The sequence below is a fragment of the Aspergillus puulaauensis genome, chromosome 2 (assembly GCF_016861865.1).
Source record: "Aspergillus puulaauensis MK2 DNA, chromosome 2, nearly complete sequence".
Taxonomy (NCBI): domain Eukaryota; kingdom Fungi; phylum Ascomycota; class Eurotiomycetes; order Eurotiales; family Aspergillaceae; genus Aspergillus; species Aspergillus puulaauensis.
This window is the reverse complement of record NC_054858.1, coordinates 3,714,896-3,730,739: the sequence shown is the minus strand read 5'-3', so window position 1 is coordinate 3,730,739 and position 15,844 is coordinate 3,714,896. Positions and strand designations below refer to the sequence as shown.

The following is a 15,844-nucleotide window of genomic DNA, read 5'->3' as shown; positions in this document are numbered from 1 at the left end:
AAATATATATCCACCGGGGAACTAAGGTTGCTAAGATAGGTTCCATGTTACAATTTGATTTCTCTACAGTATAAGTCGATACATCATTCTCTACCGTCCTCACTATTTGTATATCTAGCCACATGAGCCTTGGACCAGTACACCTGTCACCACTGTCGAGCCAGTACGGCATATCACCTTTCCAGACTCCAGCTCCTTCCACCCATGCACTTATCATCTCGAGCCTCACTCTCAGTGCCCAATCTAAGCCCATTTCCCAAGCAGAGCCATAAGCCCAGCCCCGAGACAAATAAACGTAAATGCCGACAAAACCGTCCCCAACGGCGCCGTCCTCATCTCGTGGTTAAACACAAACTCCCGCGCAATCAACTCCACAAACCCCGTATAGATCAGAATCCCAGCAGAGATCGAATCGAAAACACCATTCACAATGAGCGTCGTCCGCGCGCTGGGCGGGTACGTGCTAGACACGCCCAGGCCAATTGCAATAGCAACAGGTGTGGTCACGCTATAAGCAATACCCAGGATATAAGGAGTCGAACGCTTGGGTTTTGGCCATGGGACTGTGGCGAGACGAGAGCCGAGACCGACGCCTTCGAAGGTCTGGTGGAAGAAGATGACGATATATAGGGTTGTGAATTCGGCTCCGGCTACTGCAAGGGTCAGGCCGATGAAGATTGAGTGGAATATAATGCCGAATTCGAGGAAGAAGATCCCTGTGAGCTGGGCGGCGTATTCGGCTGAGAGGGTTGAGACCGGGCTGATGATTTCGGCACTGATATTCTTGCACGGTTTGCTCAAGTTGTCTTGTATTGGCAGGCCTTGAGTAGCATGGGATGGATGGTCGACAGTACCATCAGGGCCCTGTGCGTTGTTATCCATAGACTGGCGGACCTCCTGCTGAGACAATGAGTATCGCACAGCAGAAAATTCAACCGCAAAGATGACCACTATAGTCATAAGGATAATCCCCTCGACCCAGGGGTATTCAGTGATTATTCCCGTCAGACATTCATTTCTCAGCGCCTCCTCCGCTGGGGCAAGGAGATGGATAAATGCCGTCGCTATGATGACACCAGATCCGAAGTATTTGGCAATAAAGATCGCCCATGAGTAGAACGCTGAGCCCGTGCTATTCTTTCCTTGAAACCGTGCTGCCAAAATTGGGGCAATCGTGGCTATCATAGACCCGGCCATGATAACAAAGATCGATGAAATGCGGAGCCCCAGACGGCCATTATACTCGTTTCCGGTCTCACAGGTGTCAATGGACTCTACACCAGCTGGAAGCGGTTTTTTATCCATCTTGTTGAAGGGCAACTTTGGGTGGGGAGGTAGAATAGTTTGAAGAGGCATGTAAGTTGGTGAGCAATGTGAATGACAGACACTTCCCAGGATTCGCTCTTCTTATACCTCAACGAAGCCTATCACCTTTTAAAATTAACATTGTTAACCGTCCTCAAGGTCCCCAGGTAAAGTTCTGTAAAGCAGCGTTTCCATATTGCAAGATGGACACGGCAGGAGCACCACCGGCCAAGCCCCGGATCGTCACCAGAAAAGGCCAGCCGCCATAAGTAAGGCAAAGAGCGTCCCAATAGAATGCAGTATTTTGGTGTAGACATAGCTTTCTCACGTTTTCAACAATATATCGCGCGGGCTTATTTGAGTGAGATATGCTTAGCAGCATGCGTGGATAATCCTCTGTCCTGGCTGAGGGTAAGTGCACGATCCATATGACGCCAAAATCAGGTGGAACGACCCTAATCTACGTCTCAGCTTGGCTAATGGGTTCATTCAATTTTCTATGTGATGTGATTTGAGCGTGGTTGATTGTACGTACACCTGTGGGTATTCCCGCTAAACCCTAAATAGTATTTTTATACGCCGTAATGCTCAGTGCTCTGTCTCTTTTTTTGTTAGGGCACGGCTGGACCTCTCGCATTCTCCCTTGCCCTTAATTCCAGCAGGACAGAACGTTGTCAATGTTTTTCAGAGTCTATTGAGCAATGGCAGCACACTCCAAGGGCCAGCCACCTGACGAGCGGTCACTTCTTCTACCGCAGGCCGAATCTGCTATCTTAGGGAAAGACAACGATAGTGGAAGAAGTCTAGTTCCTGCGCGTGTTGCTTATTCCCTTTATATATCTCATTTCCCATCAACCTGGAATTCTCGTGTTTTTGAATTCGGGGCGGTCCTCTTCTTGGCCTCCATCTACCCGGGCACCCTGCTGCCCATGTCCATCTATGCTCTTTCTCGCGGACTATCAGCAATTATCTTTGCTCCGGCCGTGGGACAGTACATTGATTCTAGCCATCGGCTGCATGTTGTGCGGCTTTCGATAGGTATTTCTTTCACCACTAACTGTGAGACCCCCATAATAATCCTTGATAATATAGTGTTTCAACGCCTCGCTGTAGCGGCATCATGCGTGGTATTTCTTCTGTTGTCTATCGGTTTGCCAATGGCACAGGTAGTTGATAAGACTTTGCTTGCTGTTTTAGCAATTCTGGCGTGCATCGAGAAATTAGGCTCCGTCATGAATCTCGTCGCCGTGGAGCGGGACTGGGTATGCTATCATTCTATCTAAAATTCCAAAGCTAATCGCGCTGTCAGGTAGTTGTTATTGCCGGCGAGGATAGTGAAAGTCTGAATAGTGCGTATTCACCCCCTGATCTAAGGAACCACGGTGCTGAGTTGCTTCCACAGCAATGAACGCTCAGATGAGACGGATCGACCTGGTCTGCAAGCTTATCGGCCCATTGTTTGTTGCATCAATAGATTCCGTGTCGACAGATACGGCCATTGTTGTGAACCTTCTAATGAATATCGCCTCAGTGGTGGTTGAATACTTCTCAATCGCCAAGGTAATGACCAAGTTTTCAGATCTTTAAGCACTGCTGCTATATGCTGATCATGTCATCGCCTTGCCTTAGGTATACTACGAAGTCTCTGAACTTCAGAAACCCAAGAAATTAACTGGCGTTCGACCATCAAGTGCCGAACAACCGCAACCTCTCTGTAGAAGTATCTGGATGATTTTCTGCATCCTCACCCAAACCACAGTAGCCGATCTCCGTTCCTATTCCCGCCATCATGCCTTCCTTCCCTCCTTCACCGGTGCCATTCTGTACTTAACCGTCCTATCATTCTCAGGCCAAATGGTCACCTGGCTACTCTCTACAGGCTACGACTCCGCCCAGATTTCCGTGGCCATGACCTTCTCCGTCGCCTTTGAGATGCTCGCCACATGGGTCGCGCCGTGGCTCATGGGCAGGATTGGGCCTGTCCGTGCTGGCCTCTGGTTTGCGTGCTGGCAGGCTACATGCTTAGTTGCTGGAATGGCTATCTTCTGGACGCTATCTAGCTGTCCCATGCTCTCCGCGTCTAGTCTTGTAGGAGGTACGATTCTTAGCCGTGTAGGGCTACGAGGATTTGAGCTCTGCGTGCAGATAATTGTTCAAGAGGTGCGTTCTGGCAGTTCCTGCCTTTCTTTCGTTTCGTTCCACCAGGCGGCGACGTTAAAATACAGCAGGTATAGCTAACGTACGGCCGTCAGGGCGTTGAAGCTGAAGCTCGAGGGTCATTTTCGACAACCGAAGCTGCGTGGCAGAACGTGTTCGAAATCGGTTCCTATATTTGCACGATTGTTTTCTCGCGACCTGATCAATTCGGGTGGCCTGCTCTCATTAGTACGCTTGCGGTGGGAGTTGCGGGATTACTATATGCGTTGTTTTGGAGAATGCAGCGAGACAACTGATGTATTTGTTCATTCTACTTCTCTGTTTCCGTGGTGTTGAAGTCTCGTGGACCTGCTTTACTGTAACGGTTCTCTTAATGGTTAGAACATATTCTGCGGAGTAGTGGGATACTGAATGACACAATGACAGTGTAGAGGGATATCCGAAGAGCAATTTTGGTATCTAAATATGTTAACAAAGGCATTCTACTTAGTTCCATGCATAATATAAACAGCCATCTTCTCAAACATCGCGACAGTCTCTTCCAGTGCCCGCAGCGTAGCACCGACATCGTGCTTCCGGCGTTCGGCTGATCGCAGAGCCTCAGTCACATCCTTATCCTGGACCTTGTGCAGCTCTGCCGTGATCCCTTCAATATCTTCCTGGTCTCGTTGCGCCTCAGCCAACTTGGCCTTGAACTTCGCAACCTCCTTCGAGGCATCCTTGATGCGGTTCTTGACTTCAAGGTAGACATTCGCAGCAGCGGAAACAGGGAAGACCGCGCAGCCGGTAGGGCTTGTTTCGCCAAAGTTGAGGATCTTGATATCCACTGGTGTTTTTCCGCTGAGGGACTTGATTGTGAGGAGCTGGGCTGAGATGGTGTCGTGCGAGTCCTGGTTCAGAGGCGTGATATAGGCAACGCCTTTATCCTTCACAGCGTAGTCGGCTAAGAGGGAACGGACGCCCTTTGAGCAGCCCAGGATAAGCTCATAGGTGGCCTCTGATTTCGGGTCATCGAAGGACGATTCGTACTCTGGGTAATTTGCAACAGTGATTGAGGATGTGCTGTCGTTGGGTCTGCGTGGGAGACGTTGCCAGAGCTCTTCGGTCAGGAAGGGCATGAACGGAGCTACCATGCGCAAACCGGTCTCGAGCGCGGTATAGAGTGTGTCTTGGGCAGAACGGGATTCCTCGGGGGTGCCGTCGGAGATGATAGTCTTTGAGTTCTCGATGTAGACATCAAACAGCTCATCGTACAGGAACCGGTAGCTGATCTGGGTGGACCGGGCGAATTCCCGCTCCTCCAGGGCGATGTTGATCTCCTTTGCGGCTGTGTTCAGCTTCGTCAAGATCCATCGCTCGGGCAGACTCTCCTTTCCTGTCAGGGCACTGCTCTCGCGAGGAACGAAATCCTCACCAAGCCGCCCAAGAACATACTTCGTAGCCTGGTAGATCTTGTTGCAGAACTTTCGGTAGCCGTGCATCGTCTTGATATCAAAGTTGATGTCGCCACCAGAGGCCTGGGTGTAGTTCACGAGGGAGAAGCGCAAGGCATCAGCCCCGATCTCAGGAATGCCCTGGGGGAAAGCCTTCTTTTGGTACTTCTCAGCAGTCTTGACCTCGCCTGGGGCTAGGTTACCCTGCAGCAGCTGTTGATGCAGACCGTCCAGGCTGATTCCGTCGACAATGTCAACGGGGTCGACAACGTTGCCCAGTGATTTGGACATCTTTCGGCCTTCGCTATCACGAATCAGGCCGTGGCAGTAGACCTCAGTAAAGGGTACCTTTCCGGTGAGTTTGAGAGAGAAGATGATCATGCGGCTGACCCAGAACGGTAGAATATCCCAGCCTGTCTCCAGGGTCGTGGTAGGAAAGTACTTTTCCAGATCCGCCGTCTTCTCTGGCCATCCGAGGGTACTAAACGGCCAAAGCCCAGAGCTGAACCAGGTATCCAAGACGTCTTCGTCTTGTCTGAGGGTGATTTTCCTGCCGGGGAACTTCTGTTCTGCCTTTTCCCGGGCTTCACTTTCTGTTCGGCCACATACCCAGTACTTGTCATCGGCGTCTTCGCCACCGTCTTCACCCTCGATGCTGACGAAGTACGCTGGGATCTGATGTCCCCACCACAGTTGTCTCGACAGGCACCAGTCTTGGAGGTTGCGCATCCATTGCAGGTACTGTCGCTTCTGCACCTCTGGTCGGATAACGAGCTCGCCCGTTTCGACGACCTCAATGGCAGGTTTCGTCAGGGGTTCCATTTTCATCCACCATTGGGGTTTTAGAAGGGGTTCTACGATATCCCCTGATCGACTGCAAATAGGAACAACCATCTTGTTTGACTCTTGTCTCGTGTAAAGGCCCAGCTTCTTAAGTTCCTCGATGATGCCGTATCGTGCATTGAATCTCTTCTCTCCGGCATAGGGACCCGCATTGCTATTCAGAGTGCCGTCCTCATTGAGAATGTTGATGAATGGCAGGCCGTGCTTCTTGCCAAGGTTGAAATCGTTATGATCGTGCGCAGGAGTGAGCTTGACAGCACCAGTACCAAACTCCCTGTCAACATATTCGTCGGCCACGATCCGCAACTTTCTACCAGGGATGATCGGGTGTTGGACGGTCTTGCCCACGAAATCCTTGTATCGTTCATCCTGGGGATGGACGGCAATGCCGGTATCACCCAGCATTGTCTCTGGACGCGTGGTGGCAATCTCGATTGTCTGGTCAGAGCCCTCGACCTGGTATTTGAAATACGTGAGAGTTCCGAATTCAATCTTCCTCTCGTAGCCTGGCACGTCGAGCTTTGTGGTCCCCTCGAGCTCCTTCTGGTCGACTTCCAGCGTGGATAAAGCGGTGGAGAGACGACACGACCAATGCACCAGCCTGTTCGCCCGATAGATGAGCCCTTCGGAGTGCAGTCGCACAAAGGTCTCGGTAACCGCTTTGGACAACTCCGGACTCATGGTGAAGGCTTCCCGCGACCAGTCGACCGAGACACCGAGTTTGCGCACGGTCTTGTTGATGGCTGTATGGTAATCCTCCTTCCAGTCCTGGCACAACTGCACGAATTCAGCGCGAGTAAAGTCTTGCCGCTTAGACTTGCCGTTTATCGGGTTTCTGGCCAGCTGTTTCTCGACGACCGCCTGGGTAGCAATACCGGCATGGTCACAGCCAGGGATGTAGAGCGTCGAGAACTGTCGCATGCGATGCCATCTGGTCAGGGTGTCCTCTAGCGACAGCGCCAGGGCGTGTCCAATGTGGAGTTTGCCAGTCACCTAGCGACCAACGTTAGCAGATGGCCACGCCTAGATATTCTTCTTCCATACATTGGGTGGTGGGATGGCAATGACATATTTGCCCTTTGGCTTGATACTCCCATCCTCCTCCGTCCGCGGCTTGAACAGTCCCTGGTCCTCCCAGTAGCTGTACCAGGCAGACTCAACAACAGCGGGCAAGTAAGCCTTGGTGAAGTCGTCGTCCAACGATTTCAAGATCTTTCTCTGTCCAGCTGGCGTTTTGTCAATCCAATCTTTCGACTGAACCGCGGGAGTTTGCTGCTCCTTGGCCTTCTTCGCCTTGGATGCGCTTGTGCCCTGTTGCTCTTTGAGCAGGGCTTCCTGGGCGAGCTTCTCCTTCTTCTTAGCGAATTTCTCCAGCTTCAGGCGCTGCTTCTCGCTCATTGGCTTTGCCGGGGGCTCAGCCTGCGTAGAGGCCATTCTGGCAGAACGTGGTAGTCTGTACAGCAAAGCCCTGAAGCTAAGGGCACGGGCTGGGGTGAGGGAAGCCACTGTTGAATCTATGACTATCTAAGTTCATACTGGGGGTTCAGAGTTGACTCTTTCCAGTGACTCATAACTGGCGGTGGAGTGTTGTTCCGGCTGAGTCAGCGCACGCCATTGCTTGCAGTTATTTACTTGTACGGAGTATAGGTCTTTATTGTTGGAAAACGATTAATGTGTTCGCTGCAAATGCGACTTGTGTATTGAATATTGGTGCAATTGCCAACCAAGGGCTAAACACGATGGATACCTGGTTGACCCACAGCGTAGCGGAGTATCGGCACGTCCCATGGATTCAACACGAACATGGAAAAAAAAAAAAAAAAAAAAAAACAGCTGGTGTATCCTAGAAGAGATCTTTGTCTCCTAAAAAAGGATCTCCATGTAGCTATCCATACAAACAGCTGCATCAAATACGAGCCTCCTTCGCAGCCTGAAACGCCCCCATGGCACTCATAATAACCGCCCCAACATTATACCGGTCTGGATACAGCTTAACCATAGCGTTTGTGATATCCTTCGGCGACTTCGGCTTCGTCTCTAGCACGCTAGCAAAATCCCGAATATACCGCTTGGTATTGGCCAAATGCCAGACCCCAGGGATCTCGCCCTCCTGTACATGCCCTGGGACAACATACAACGGATCAAGGGCCTCGACCGTTTCAATAGCACGAATCCACTCTTCGCGCTTTGCCGCCGTGTTCGCTTCAAAGAGCATCTGATGCACCTGGCCATAGACAACGTCCCCACACACCGCGAGACGTAGATCGGGCACCCACAGTATAGTGGAGTCGTGGGTATCTGAGTGTCCTGTCTCGATGGCCTGGAAGACCCATCCACCACTATCAGCACCAGCACTATCATTCGGCAGACGGAATTGCTTGCTAGATGGCAAGGGCTGCGCTAGCACAAACGGGCGCTGAATCTGGCCATCGGGGAAACGACTCTCCCACGTCGCGCGGAAGGCCTTCTCCGCGATCTGTGATTGCATGTGTGCGATTGTGCCAGGTGTCGCAACGGGCTTTGCGTTGGGATAGTGTTCCAAGAGTGCTGGAAGGCCGAAGAAGTGATCGCCATGGCCGTGAGTGATATAGATATAGGAGAGCTTCCGCCCCGGGGCGATCCGGTCGATCCAGGAAATCAAAGTCTGGGTTTGTTTTATAGTTATAGGAGTGTCGACGAGGACTGCTTCTGTGGGTGAGTAGATGAGGGTGCAGGCTATGGGAGACCAGAAGCCTTCTTTGCCATTGGGGGTCCTGAAGGGGGCTGGAGGGGCGATATACACGGCTGACCGAAGGGACATGTTGGAGGCAGAGGTGAAAGATTGCCGTAAGATGAAGCTGCGCTATCTGCCTATCAAGTGGCCAGCTTATTTATGACCATAGCAAGTTCCCACTCGGTAAATGTGATGAGGGGGTCAAGAGACTGTCGATATCACTAATCATGCCGGCAACGCAATGTTCAACCGAGGTGCTCAGCAGTCGATCATGTTCCGAAAATCACTTGCAGATAGCCGTTGCCAGTTGATAATATTTGTTATCAAATCATACGCTATCAGGTGTATACATTCAGGCATCGTGATACAGGCTACAGGCTCTACACAGGAAAGTGAACCTGACTGTTACCCACTAACTGTTCGATGATGATAATACTTCATTTTAACTATTGACCTCGAATGGAGAACCAGCTTGATCAACATTTTCAACTGTCAGGAAACGCCGCCATGGCTCCCCTCAGAATAGCATGGGGGTTAATCCGTCTGGGGTACCGTCGTTGGATTTCCCTCCACAGGTCCTCCCAGTTCGAAGAAACCGCAACTGCTTCCTCAAAATCAAGAATATACTGCCGGGTCTTGTGCAGATTAAACAAGCCATCCACTGTTCCGACGCGCTTGTGGCCTGCAATGACAGTGTGTGGCCGAAGAGCTTCAATCGTATCAAGCGCACGAAGCCACTCGCGTCGCTTCTCGGGAGTATCTGCTTCACCAAAGAACTGGTGAACATCTCCATAAACAGCATCCCCCGCCACCACAAGTTTAATGCTCGGCACATGCAGCACAGTGGTATCGTAGGTATCCGTATGGCCAACCTCGACCGCCTGGAACTCGTTTCCTTCTAGCTCAAACACTGGAGATTCCATCACCTGCGCGAGCTCGGGATAGGCAGGAATCTGGCCTCCCGGAAACAGCGTGCGCCAAAGCCCATCGAGGATCGCTGGCCTAAGCTGCTCTTTCATATGCTCGACGGTTCCGGGTGTAGCAATTGCACATAGATTAGGCCAGTGCTTTCGAAGCACGGTTATACCGAACCAGTGGTCGCCGTGGCCATGGGTGATGTAAACGTAGCGGACGTCTTTGCCCGGTGCAGTGTCTTTGATCCAACGGACGAGGTCTTCGGTTTGGGAGACGGATATCGGAGTGTCTACTAGGACAGCTTCGGAGTCTCCATGGATTAGGGTGCAAGATATCGGAGAGAAGGAACTCGACTCTCCAGCACGTTTTATGGCAATGGGTAGCCGCGAGGAAACGTACACATCAGCTTGGAGAATAGACGCCATGATCGGTAACAGTAGAGGATAGTGAATATTCTAGATGGGTGGGATAACTCTTTTTGAGATCACTGACTATCATTAATCACGGAGACGGATTGATTAGTGATATCAGATAACTACCGAGCGATCACTCATCGAGATGTCGATCTCCACGTTTGAACCGAGAAGCACATGTATGTACCTTCTTTATAGGATGTGTTTACTATAAATGTCACCCTGTTCGCGGGTCCTACCTACACTGTGACGAACCTAGTATATTCTTTCAATATCAAATAAACCACGAAATCATGCCTCGCTGGACCTTTGAAACCACGCCAGACACATTGTCCAAGGCAGAAAAGGACACCCTCGCCAAAGCCATAACCGACAACTACGTCAACCTCGACATCCCAGCCTTCCTCGTCAACGTCTTCTTCCACGAAAACCGAATCGGCACCTTCTACAGCGGCGGGAAGACGCCCCCAAACACCGTCTTCTTCGGTATCGACCACGCGGCTCGCTCCTTCGCCAGCGAAGAGGCTCGCCTGTCTTTCATTGATAGTGTCAATACCATTGTGGAACCGATCCTGGGACCCAAGGGCGTCAAGTGGGAATACAACATCTATCAACACCCTGCGGACAGCTGGCGGGTGAACGGCATGATTCCACCAGTGCAGCAGGAGGAGATCTGGAAGCAATGGATGGATAAGGATGCGGCGGTGCGGTATGGAGCGTACACTGACACAGACAGTGGATAGTAAATATACACCACTGATACTACTATTGCCCTTGCTTTAAAGGCAGGGTAGTGTATAGCTTATAACATTAATGAATTGTCTACGTGACCACCCTAAATAAACCGAATAATGCTCAAGTCGACTGATCTAGCATAATGCTTCGTCAAGTCCCATACCAACCCAAGCTCCTCCTTCCCAGGCATCTCATCCGAGGTCCTTCCGCCGTGCTTTTTCAGAAATATGTAAATGTCCTGCTGCTCGTAGTGACGCGCAAAGCCACACGGCGTTACATGATGCCAGTCTCCTTTATTAACGGCTGCCCCAGACTTCACAAGTAGTTGAACCATTCCCTGGTGCCCCCCTCTGACTGCATAGTGGAGTGGTGTTAGGTTCTGAATAGTAGCTACGCAGTTCAACTCCTTTGACCACGTCCTGTCGGGGAATAGCGATATCTTGCGCGATGTATACATCTCGGGTAGACGGGCAAATATATCCTCAAGACCGAAGAACGCAACCAGATGAATTGCACGCAACGGGTGGGGGACACGGTACGGTCTTATTGTGGTGTTCGGGGAATGGCCCGACGATCGATGGACATAGTCAGTGGCGTTTACTTTGTCCTCCTGCTCGAGAAACCTCATAATCAGATCACGGTGGGCATTGGTTTTGCGGGCATGGTTACCCCAGTGTGATGCTGCGTAGAAGTAGAATGGATGGGAGTGGTGTGATTTCTCCTGGCGCTCAAGTTGGGCAGCGCTGTTTGACAGGCTGAGGAATGCAGACGGCGTATAGAGCAGAAGCATTGAAGTACACGTCCTGGTTATTTCATCCTCTGCGTTTGGGAAGTACTCGTCCCTCCAGGTGGAAAAGTATTCATGGGCGGTTTTGTGGGCGAATACGATGCTGTCAGGGGATGGGTTCACGGTGATGAGTCCGAGGCAGGCGGACAGTATCGTATTCATCGATATCACAGGTAACTGTCTTAATGCAGGAGCCGTGTCTTTGATCATTTGAACGGCGAGTGCCTGCTCCAGCTCGGAAAGGGACAGCGGCCTCTTGGAGCAAGTCACCCACATGAGAGCCCGCATACCGACGTTGTTGCGTTGAAGCTTTAAACGCGTTATTGTCTTGCGGTATATATCTTCAAGTAGTATCGACTTCTGGGTGTGGGAGGTATCAGGGCTCGCTTTTAACTGTTCTAAAGCAGCTGTTAAGTCCTGGGTGGAGGATATGTTTACGGCGTGGAGGGCGTTCAAGCATAGATGTGCAATGAGGAATCTGGCAGTCGTTAGTTCCATTTACTACAAGGCACTCAGTTAACATACTTTCCGTTAGCAGCATCCATGATGTCCCTCTTTGCTTGATGGAGACTGCGAGAGCCTGCGTCTTCCCATGGGCATACGCGCAAAAGCTCGGCGGAGAGATACATGTCAAGGTCATCCTGGGAACCAAGAAGCTCTTTAACAATATGAGAGCAATCTCTGAGAATCTGAGACGTGCCTTGATCGGGCCGCGATGTCAAGAAGATATTCACTGGGACCTGCGATTGTATTCGCAGTAAAGCTGTGACTAGATCGTTCCTCAACTTCGGGGATTGGAACTCGTCAACGGCATCCACGACGACAAAGGCAGAACCCCGGCCTGATAATACAGACACCAACGCGGCTTCGAGTCGTTCTTCGCCTGGTTCTGGGACCTTGAGGTTGTCGTTAAACATGGCCTGGACTGATTTGTCGACTGCGCAGTCGGAATACGCCAGCTGTCTAAGCGGTTCGGCCATAAAGCAACGTAGAGATTGCTCGTGCTGATTGACATAGCTGAGATAGAGGACGGCGACTGCAGCAGTAGGCTGTGACTTGACAAGATGGTCAACCACAGACGAGGCCATGATCGTCTTCCCGACTCCAGCGGGGGCCTGTACAAAACATTACTTGGCCGGGGTGTGTTATCCACTGCTGAAACTCAGTAGAGGACAGGAATGATGAGCCGGTCCCCTTGTGCCTCATCTCCAAGAACCTTTCCTGCTGCACAAGGTGATCATTGCTGGCGAGCCAGTTCAGAATGGCTTCGGTCTAGATCTTATCATTAGTGGCCTTGAGGCTGTTTATATCTGCACCATTTACGGACAATACGTTAACAAACAAAGAATCATACATTCAGAACGAATACCTAGTAATCTCGGCTACTTACCTGGTTTCATATTACTGAATTCCTTCCTTGCAAGGTCCTGGAGCGTGCGCTGAACCTCCACCGAGGTGGGGTGAATCACGTCGAGCAACTCTCTTGCGTACACTGCCGCCACCATCGCCGCGTATCCCTGCCACGCATCATTTTTATGCGAATCCGAGTAGTCGCAGATCCCCCGGATCACAAGACACGGGAAATGGTTCATGGGCCCCGCGGCCCACTTCTCGAAGCACAAAACATTCTTCTCCGCAATGAGCCTATCCCGGACCGTAGCATCCTTCATGAGCTGGTTCGCCGAGGCAATCGTGCCATAGTGAATTGCCGGATTATCCTCATGCGGCTGGCGAACTCTTCTCTGCAAAAGAGCACTGGCATCAAACTGGACAGCCGGATCGTAAACAATGTCAGGCTTGAAGAGCCGGTCACTCTCCGGCAGCGGACGCCCAAACTCACCCACGAGCCTTGGATTCCGAGCAAGCGCAGCATCAACGGCTTCGTGGATTCCATGACGAGCAAGAGTATGTTTTGTCCGTATCGCAGCGACAGCACTCAGCAGGGTATCCGGTGGCTGGTTCAACAACATCGTCACCTGGAACTTGCGCTCCTGCACCGTCTTGCCAAAGTCATACTGCAATACACCCCTCTCGCCCTCTCTCGGAACCCCAACCACAATATCCCCAAGCCGGATATCATTCTTCTTGCTCGGCGCCCCGCCGCCAATCCCCACCATCAGGCCGAACCGCACGTTCGGGAAGCTGGTGAGCATGTTCGCGGCAACGCGCGCAGCAGAGGCAGTGCCGTACTCGGCTTCTGGGAGAGTCGCGACAACGACATTGTGGGCACCGATCGCGCCCAGCTTGTAGCTGTTGGAGTCATGGGGCTGGACGAATGCTGGGCCGTCGTGGACTTCGTCGAGGAATGTCTGCGCGGCGACGAATTCGACCCGCAGGGCGCAGATCCAGCCTACCCAGTATTTCTGGGGATCGGACATCGGTCAATAGTTAAACGTATGGGAAAAAGTAAAAGAGTGCTTAGGTATTTGGAAGGGGAGTTGAAATGCTCTTGGGAGACAAAGGCCTTGTTTTATGGAGGATGCTAAGCGCCAGCCTTGCGCAGCTGCAGTGGCTGAGGCGCACGTCTTACAGGATGATTCTACCCATGGAATGATTCGTTCCAACGGCTTGATTTATTTTGTGGCGTCTCGTATTCCGTCACACATTTCGTCGCCAGGCAGAGAGAGAAGCCAAGGCAGACTCTGCTTCTGGGAGGTATAGCCCTAACAAGTAGTGAAATAAAACACCGTTTCTTCTGACATTTATATTGATATTGTGGTATGTGAATCCCCGACATCCTTAAACCACAAGCAAAAAGGCCTTTCCAAATAGTAGTCTAGCAGCTCCCAGACAACACGCTCCTGCAAATATCGTCAACGCGCTGAACAGGGACGCAGAGAAATACCCATAATTCCGAATCAAAGCACCACTGACGGGGGTTCCCACAAGGGCACCAAAACTGCATAAAGTAGATCCCTGGCCAATATAAGTGCCAATGTCCCCTAGGTTCGGACACACTACCACCTGGTTAGTGAGCCTCCTAGACAATAAAAGCTGCAAGTCTCACCTTGTGCCACGACTGGTGCAAACAGGGAAAAGATAGCACCGGAAAAGAATCCATAGGCAATATTCCATATCGTGATCCCAGCAGTACTTTCAGCTGCAGTCCAACATAAACACAAGATAGCGCACACGGTATAGCAAACAACAGACATATTAATCCGCCCCAGCCTATCACCCAGAAAGTTCGGAATAAGCCGACCAAAGAACGAAGCCGCATTGATAACGGCGACCTGGCGCCATGCCAGCGCAGCGTCCACGCCATGGGAAAGCCCATACTCAACCGCATAAAACAGCGGAGTATACGACCCCATCAGAGCCAACAGGAAGGCCACATTGACAAGAACATAGGGCTTCTCCTTCCAAGCCGCAGGAATTAGCCAACCTCTTTTCCGGCGCGGCGCAAACTCCTTCATCGTTGCGCACATGTACCCAGCCACGACGAGCAAGAGGAACCCAATCACCCGGACAGCCCAGCCAAAGCCAACTCGTGGAATTAGCCTCTGCAGCATAATTGGGAACAGGACACCACCGACAGCGCCGCCGCTGATTCCGATGCCCATTGCCCATGCGCGTGAAGTAGTGAAGAACTGCCCTACACAGGACATGGCTGGGGTGAATATAAAACCATTGCCGATTCCCCCTAGGATACCCTGCGCTAGCATAATCTGGTAGTACCCCGTAGTTTCACTGGTGGCCATGACGGAGGCGATCAAGAATATACTTCCGGGGACAATTGCAGCCTACGCCGTGTCGGTTGTCAGTAATTTCAACAAGATGGGTGCACTAGCAATACTGACGCGTACGCCGAAGCGATCAGACAGAGGCCCGCTAATGATTCCTAGGAAGTACAATAGGAACGTCTGTGAGGATCCTATCCATGAGATGCTGCTGGGAGAGGAACCGGGGAGATATTGTGTATAGTAGCTCTGGTATGTACTGGAAGACCCCTTAGACACAGAGCTCACTCGACAAACGGGTTTAAATGCGCTCACCCAAAGGTATTGATATAGCCAAATGTGCACCTGTGAAGAAGTAAGTAAGAAAAGCAATGCCATAATATAGAGATATCTCATTCACCTACATCTGGGCTGCACACCCCCCAGTCGCAACGATCCAGGCTCGTAGACCACCATCTGGAGCAACCGTGGCTTGCTGCACTTCGCCCGTCCCCATAATAGCTGCAAAAAGAGTTTTGGATAGCAGCGAAGAGGCGTCAGATCTCAAATATACCCTTGATTTATGTTACACAGCCGCCACGTAAGTCGAGGCGTGTTAAAACAAAGGGGAAAGAATCCAGCGCATTCCAGCCAGCCACTGTCCACAATCCCATCAATTTACGACATTCAAAAGCGCCTCGTCGTCTCCGCAATCCATTGGCAAGCCCTTGTACGCCGTGAAGTAGCCTCTCAGTGGCAGGACTGACGCCGGCAAGATGGCCCTTGCCTTGAGGCGACGACGAATGTCTTTGGGGCGTTGTATATAGATCCTCATTCGCGCATTTGTCTTCTGGCGACGGAAGTACACGTAGATGGCGCTAATA

The 15,844-nt window shown here is 51.3% G+C and overlaps 9 protein-coding genes across 9 annotated transcripts; 2 read left to right on the top strand and 7 right to left on the bottom strand.

Moving 5' to 3' along the window:
- Nucleotides 1-243: 243 nt before the first annotated feature.
- APUU_21528S (uncharacterized protein) lies at nt 244-1,305 on the bottom strand (the record flags this gene model as incomplete). The annotated part of the gene is made up of 1 exon (XM_041700290.1): nt 244-1,305. The coding sequence occupies one exon, from the start codon at nt 1,303-1,305 to the stop codon at nt 244-246; it is 1,062 nt and encodes a 353-aa protein (XP_041553290.1).
- Nucleotides 1,306-3,557: 2,252 nt separating this feature from the next.
- Nucleotides 3,558-3,758, top strand: APUU_21527A (uncharacterized protein; the record flags this gene model as incomplete). Its single annotated transcript, XM_041700289.1, has 1 exon — nt 3,558-3,758. A coding segment is annotated over one exon (201 nt), but the record flags the coding sequence as incomplete, so codon positions are not given.
- Nucleotides 3,759-3,944: 186 nt separating this feature from the next.
- Nucleotides 3,945-7,172, bottom strand: VAS1_1 (valine--tRNA ligase; the record flags this gene model as incomplete). The annotated part of the gene is made up of 2 exons (XM_041700288.1): nt 3,945-6,731; nt 6,783-7,172. 2 exons carry the CDS (start codon nt 7,170-7,172, stop codon nt 3,945-3,947), a joined length of 3,177 nt encoding a protein of 1,058 aa, XP_041553288.1.
- A 96-nt stretch (nt 7,173-7,268) lies between these two features.
- On the bottom strand, nt 7,269-8,538 carry APUU_21525S (MBL fold metallo-hydrolase; the record flags this gene model as incomplete). The annotated part of the gene is made up of 2 exons (XM_041700287.1): nt 7,269-7,387; nt 7,653-8,538. 2 exons carry the CDS (start codon nt 8,536-8,538, stop codon nt 7,269-7,271), a joined length of 1,005 nt encoding a protein of 334 aa, XP_041553287.1.
- Nucleotides 8,539-8,936: 398 nt separating this feature from the next.
- Nucleotides 8,937-9,791, bottom strand: APUU_21524S (MBL fold metallo-hydrolase; the record flags this gene model as incomplete). Its single annotated transcript, XM_041700286.1, has 1 exon — nt 8,937-9,791. The coding sequence occupies one exon, from the start codon at nt 9,789-9,791 to the stop codon at nt 8,937-8,939; it is 855 nt and encodes a 284-aa protein (XP_041553286.1).
- A 281-nt stretch (nt 9,792-10,072) lies between these two features.
- On the top strand, nt 10,073-10,522 carry APUU_21523A (uncharacterized protein; the record flags this gene model as incomplete). Its single annotated transcript, XM_041700284.1, has 1 exon — nt 10,073-10,522. The coding sequence occupies one exon, from the start codon at nt 10,073-10,075 to the stop codon at nt 10,520-10,522; it is 450 nt and encodes a 149-aa protein (XP_041553285.1).
- A 92-nt stretch (nt 10,523-10,614) lies between these two features.
- On the bottom strand, nt 10,615-12,389 carry APUU_21522S (uncharacterized protein; the record flags this gene model as incomplete). Its single annotated transcript, XM_041700283.1, has 2 exons — nt 10,615-11,779; nt 11,827-12,389. 2 exons carry the CDS (start codon nt 12,387-12,389, stop codon nt 10,615-10,617), a joined length of 1,728 nt encoding a protein of 575 aa, XP_041553284.1.
- Nucleotides 12,390-12,573: 184 nt separating this feature from the next.
- Nucleotides 12,574-13,679, bottom strand: APUU_21521S (uncharacterized protein; the record flags this gene model as incomplete). Its single annotated transcript, XM_041700282.1, has 2 exons — nt 12,574-12,611; nt 12,692-13,679. The coding sequence occupies 2 exons, from the start codon at nt 13,677-13,679 to the stop codon at nt 12,574-12,576; spliced, it is 1,026 nt and encodes a 341-aa protein (XP_041553283.1).
- A 361-nt stretch (nt 13,680-14,040) lies between these two features.
- On the bottom strand, nt 14,041-15,477 carry APUU_21520S (uncharacterized protein; the record flags this gene model as incomplete). The annotated part of the gene is made up of 5 exons (XM_041700281.1): nt 14,041-14,258; nt 14,309-15,044; nt 15,102-15,240; nt 15,297-15,326; nt 15,386-15,477. The coding sequence occupies 5 exons, from the start codon at nt 15,475-15,477 to the stop codon at nt 14,041-14,043; spliced, it is 1,215 nt and encodes a 404-aa protein (XP_041553282.1).
- Between the last annotated feature and the right edge of the window lie 367 nt (nt 15,478-15,844).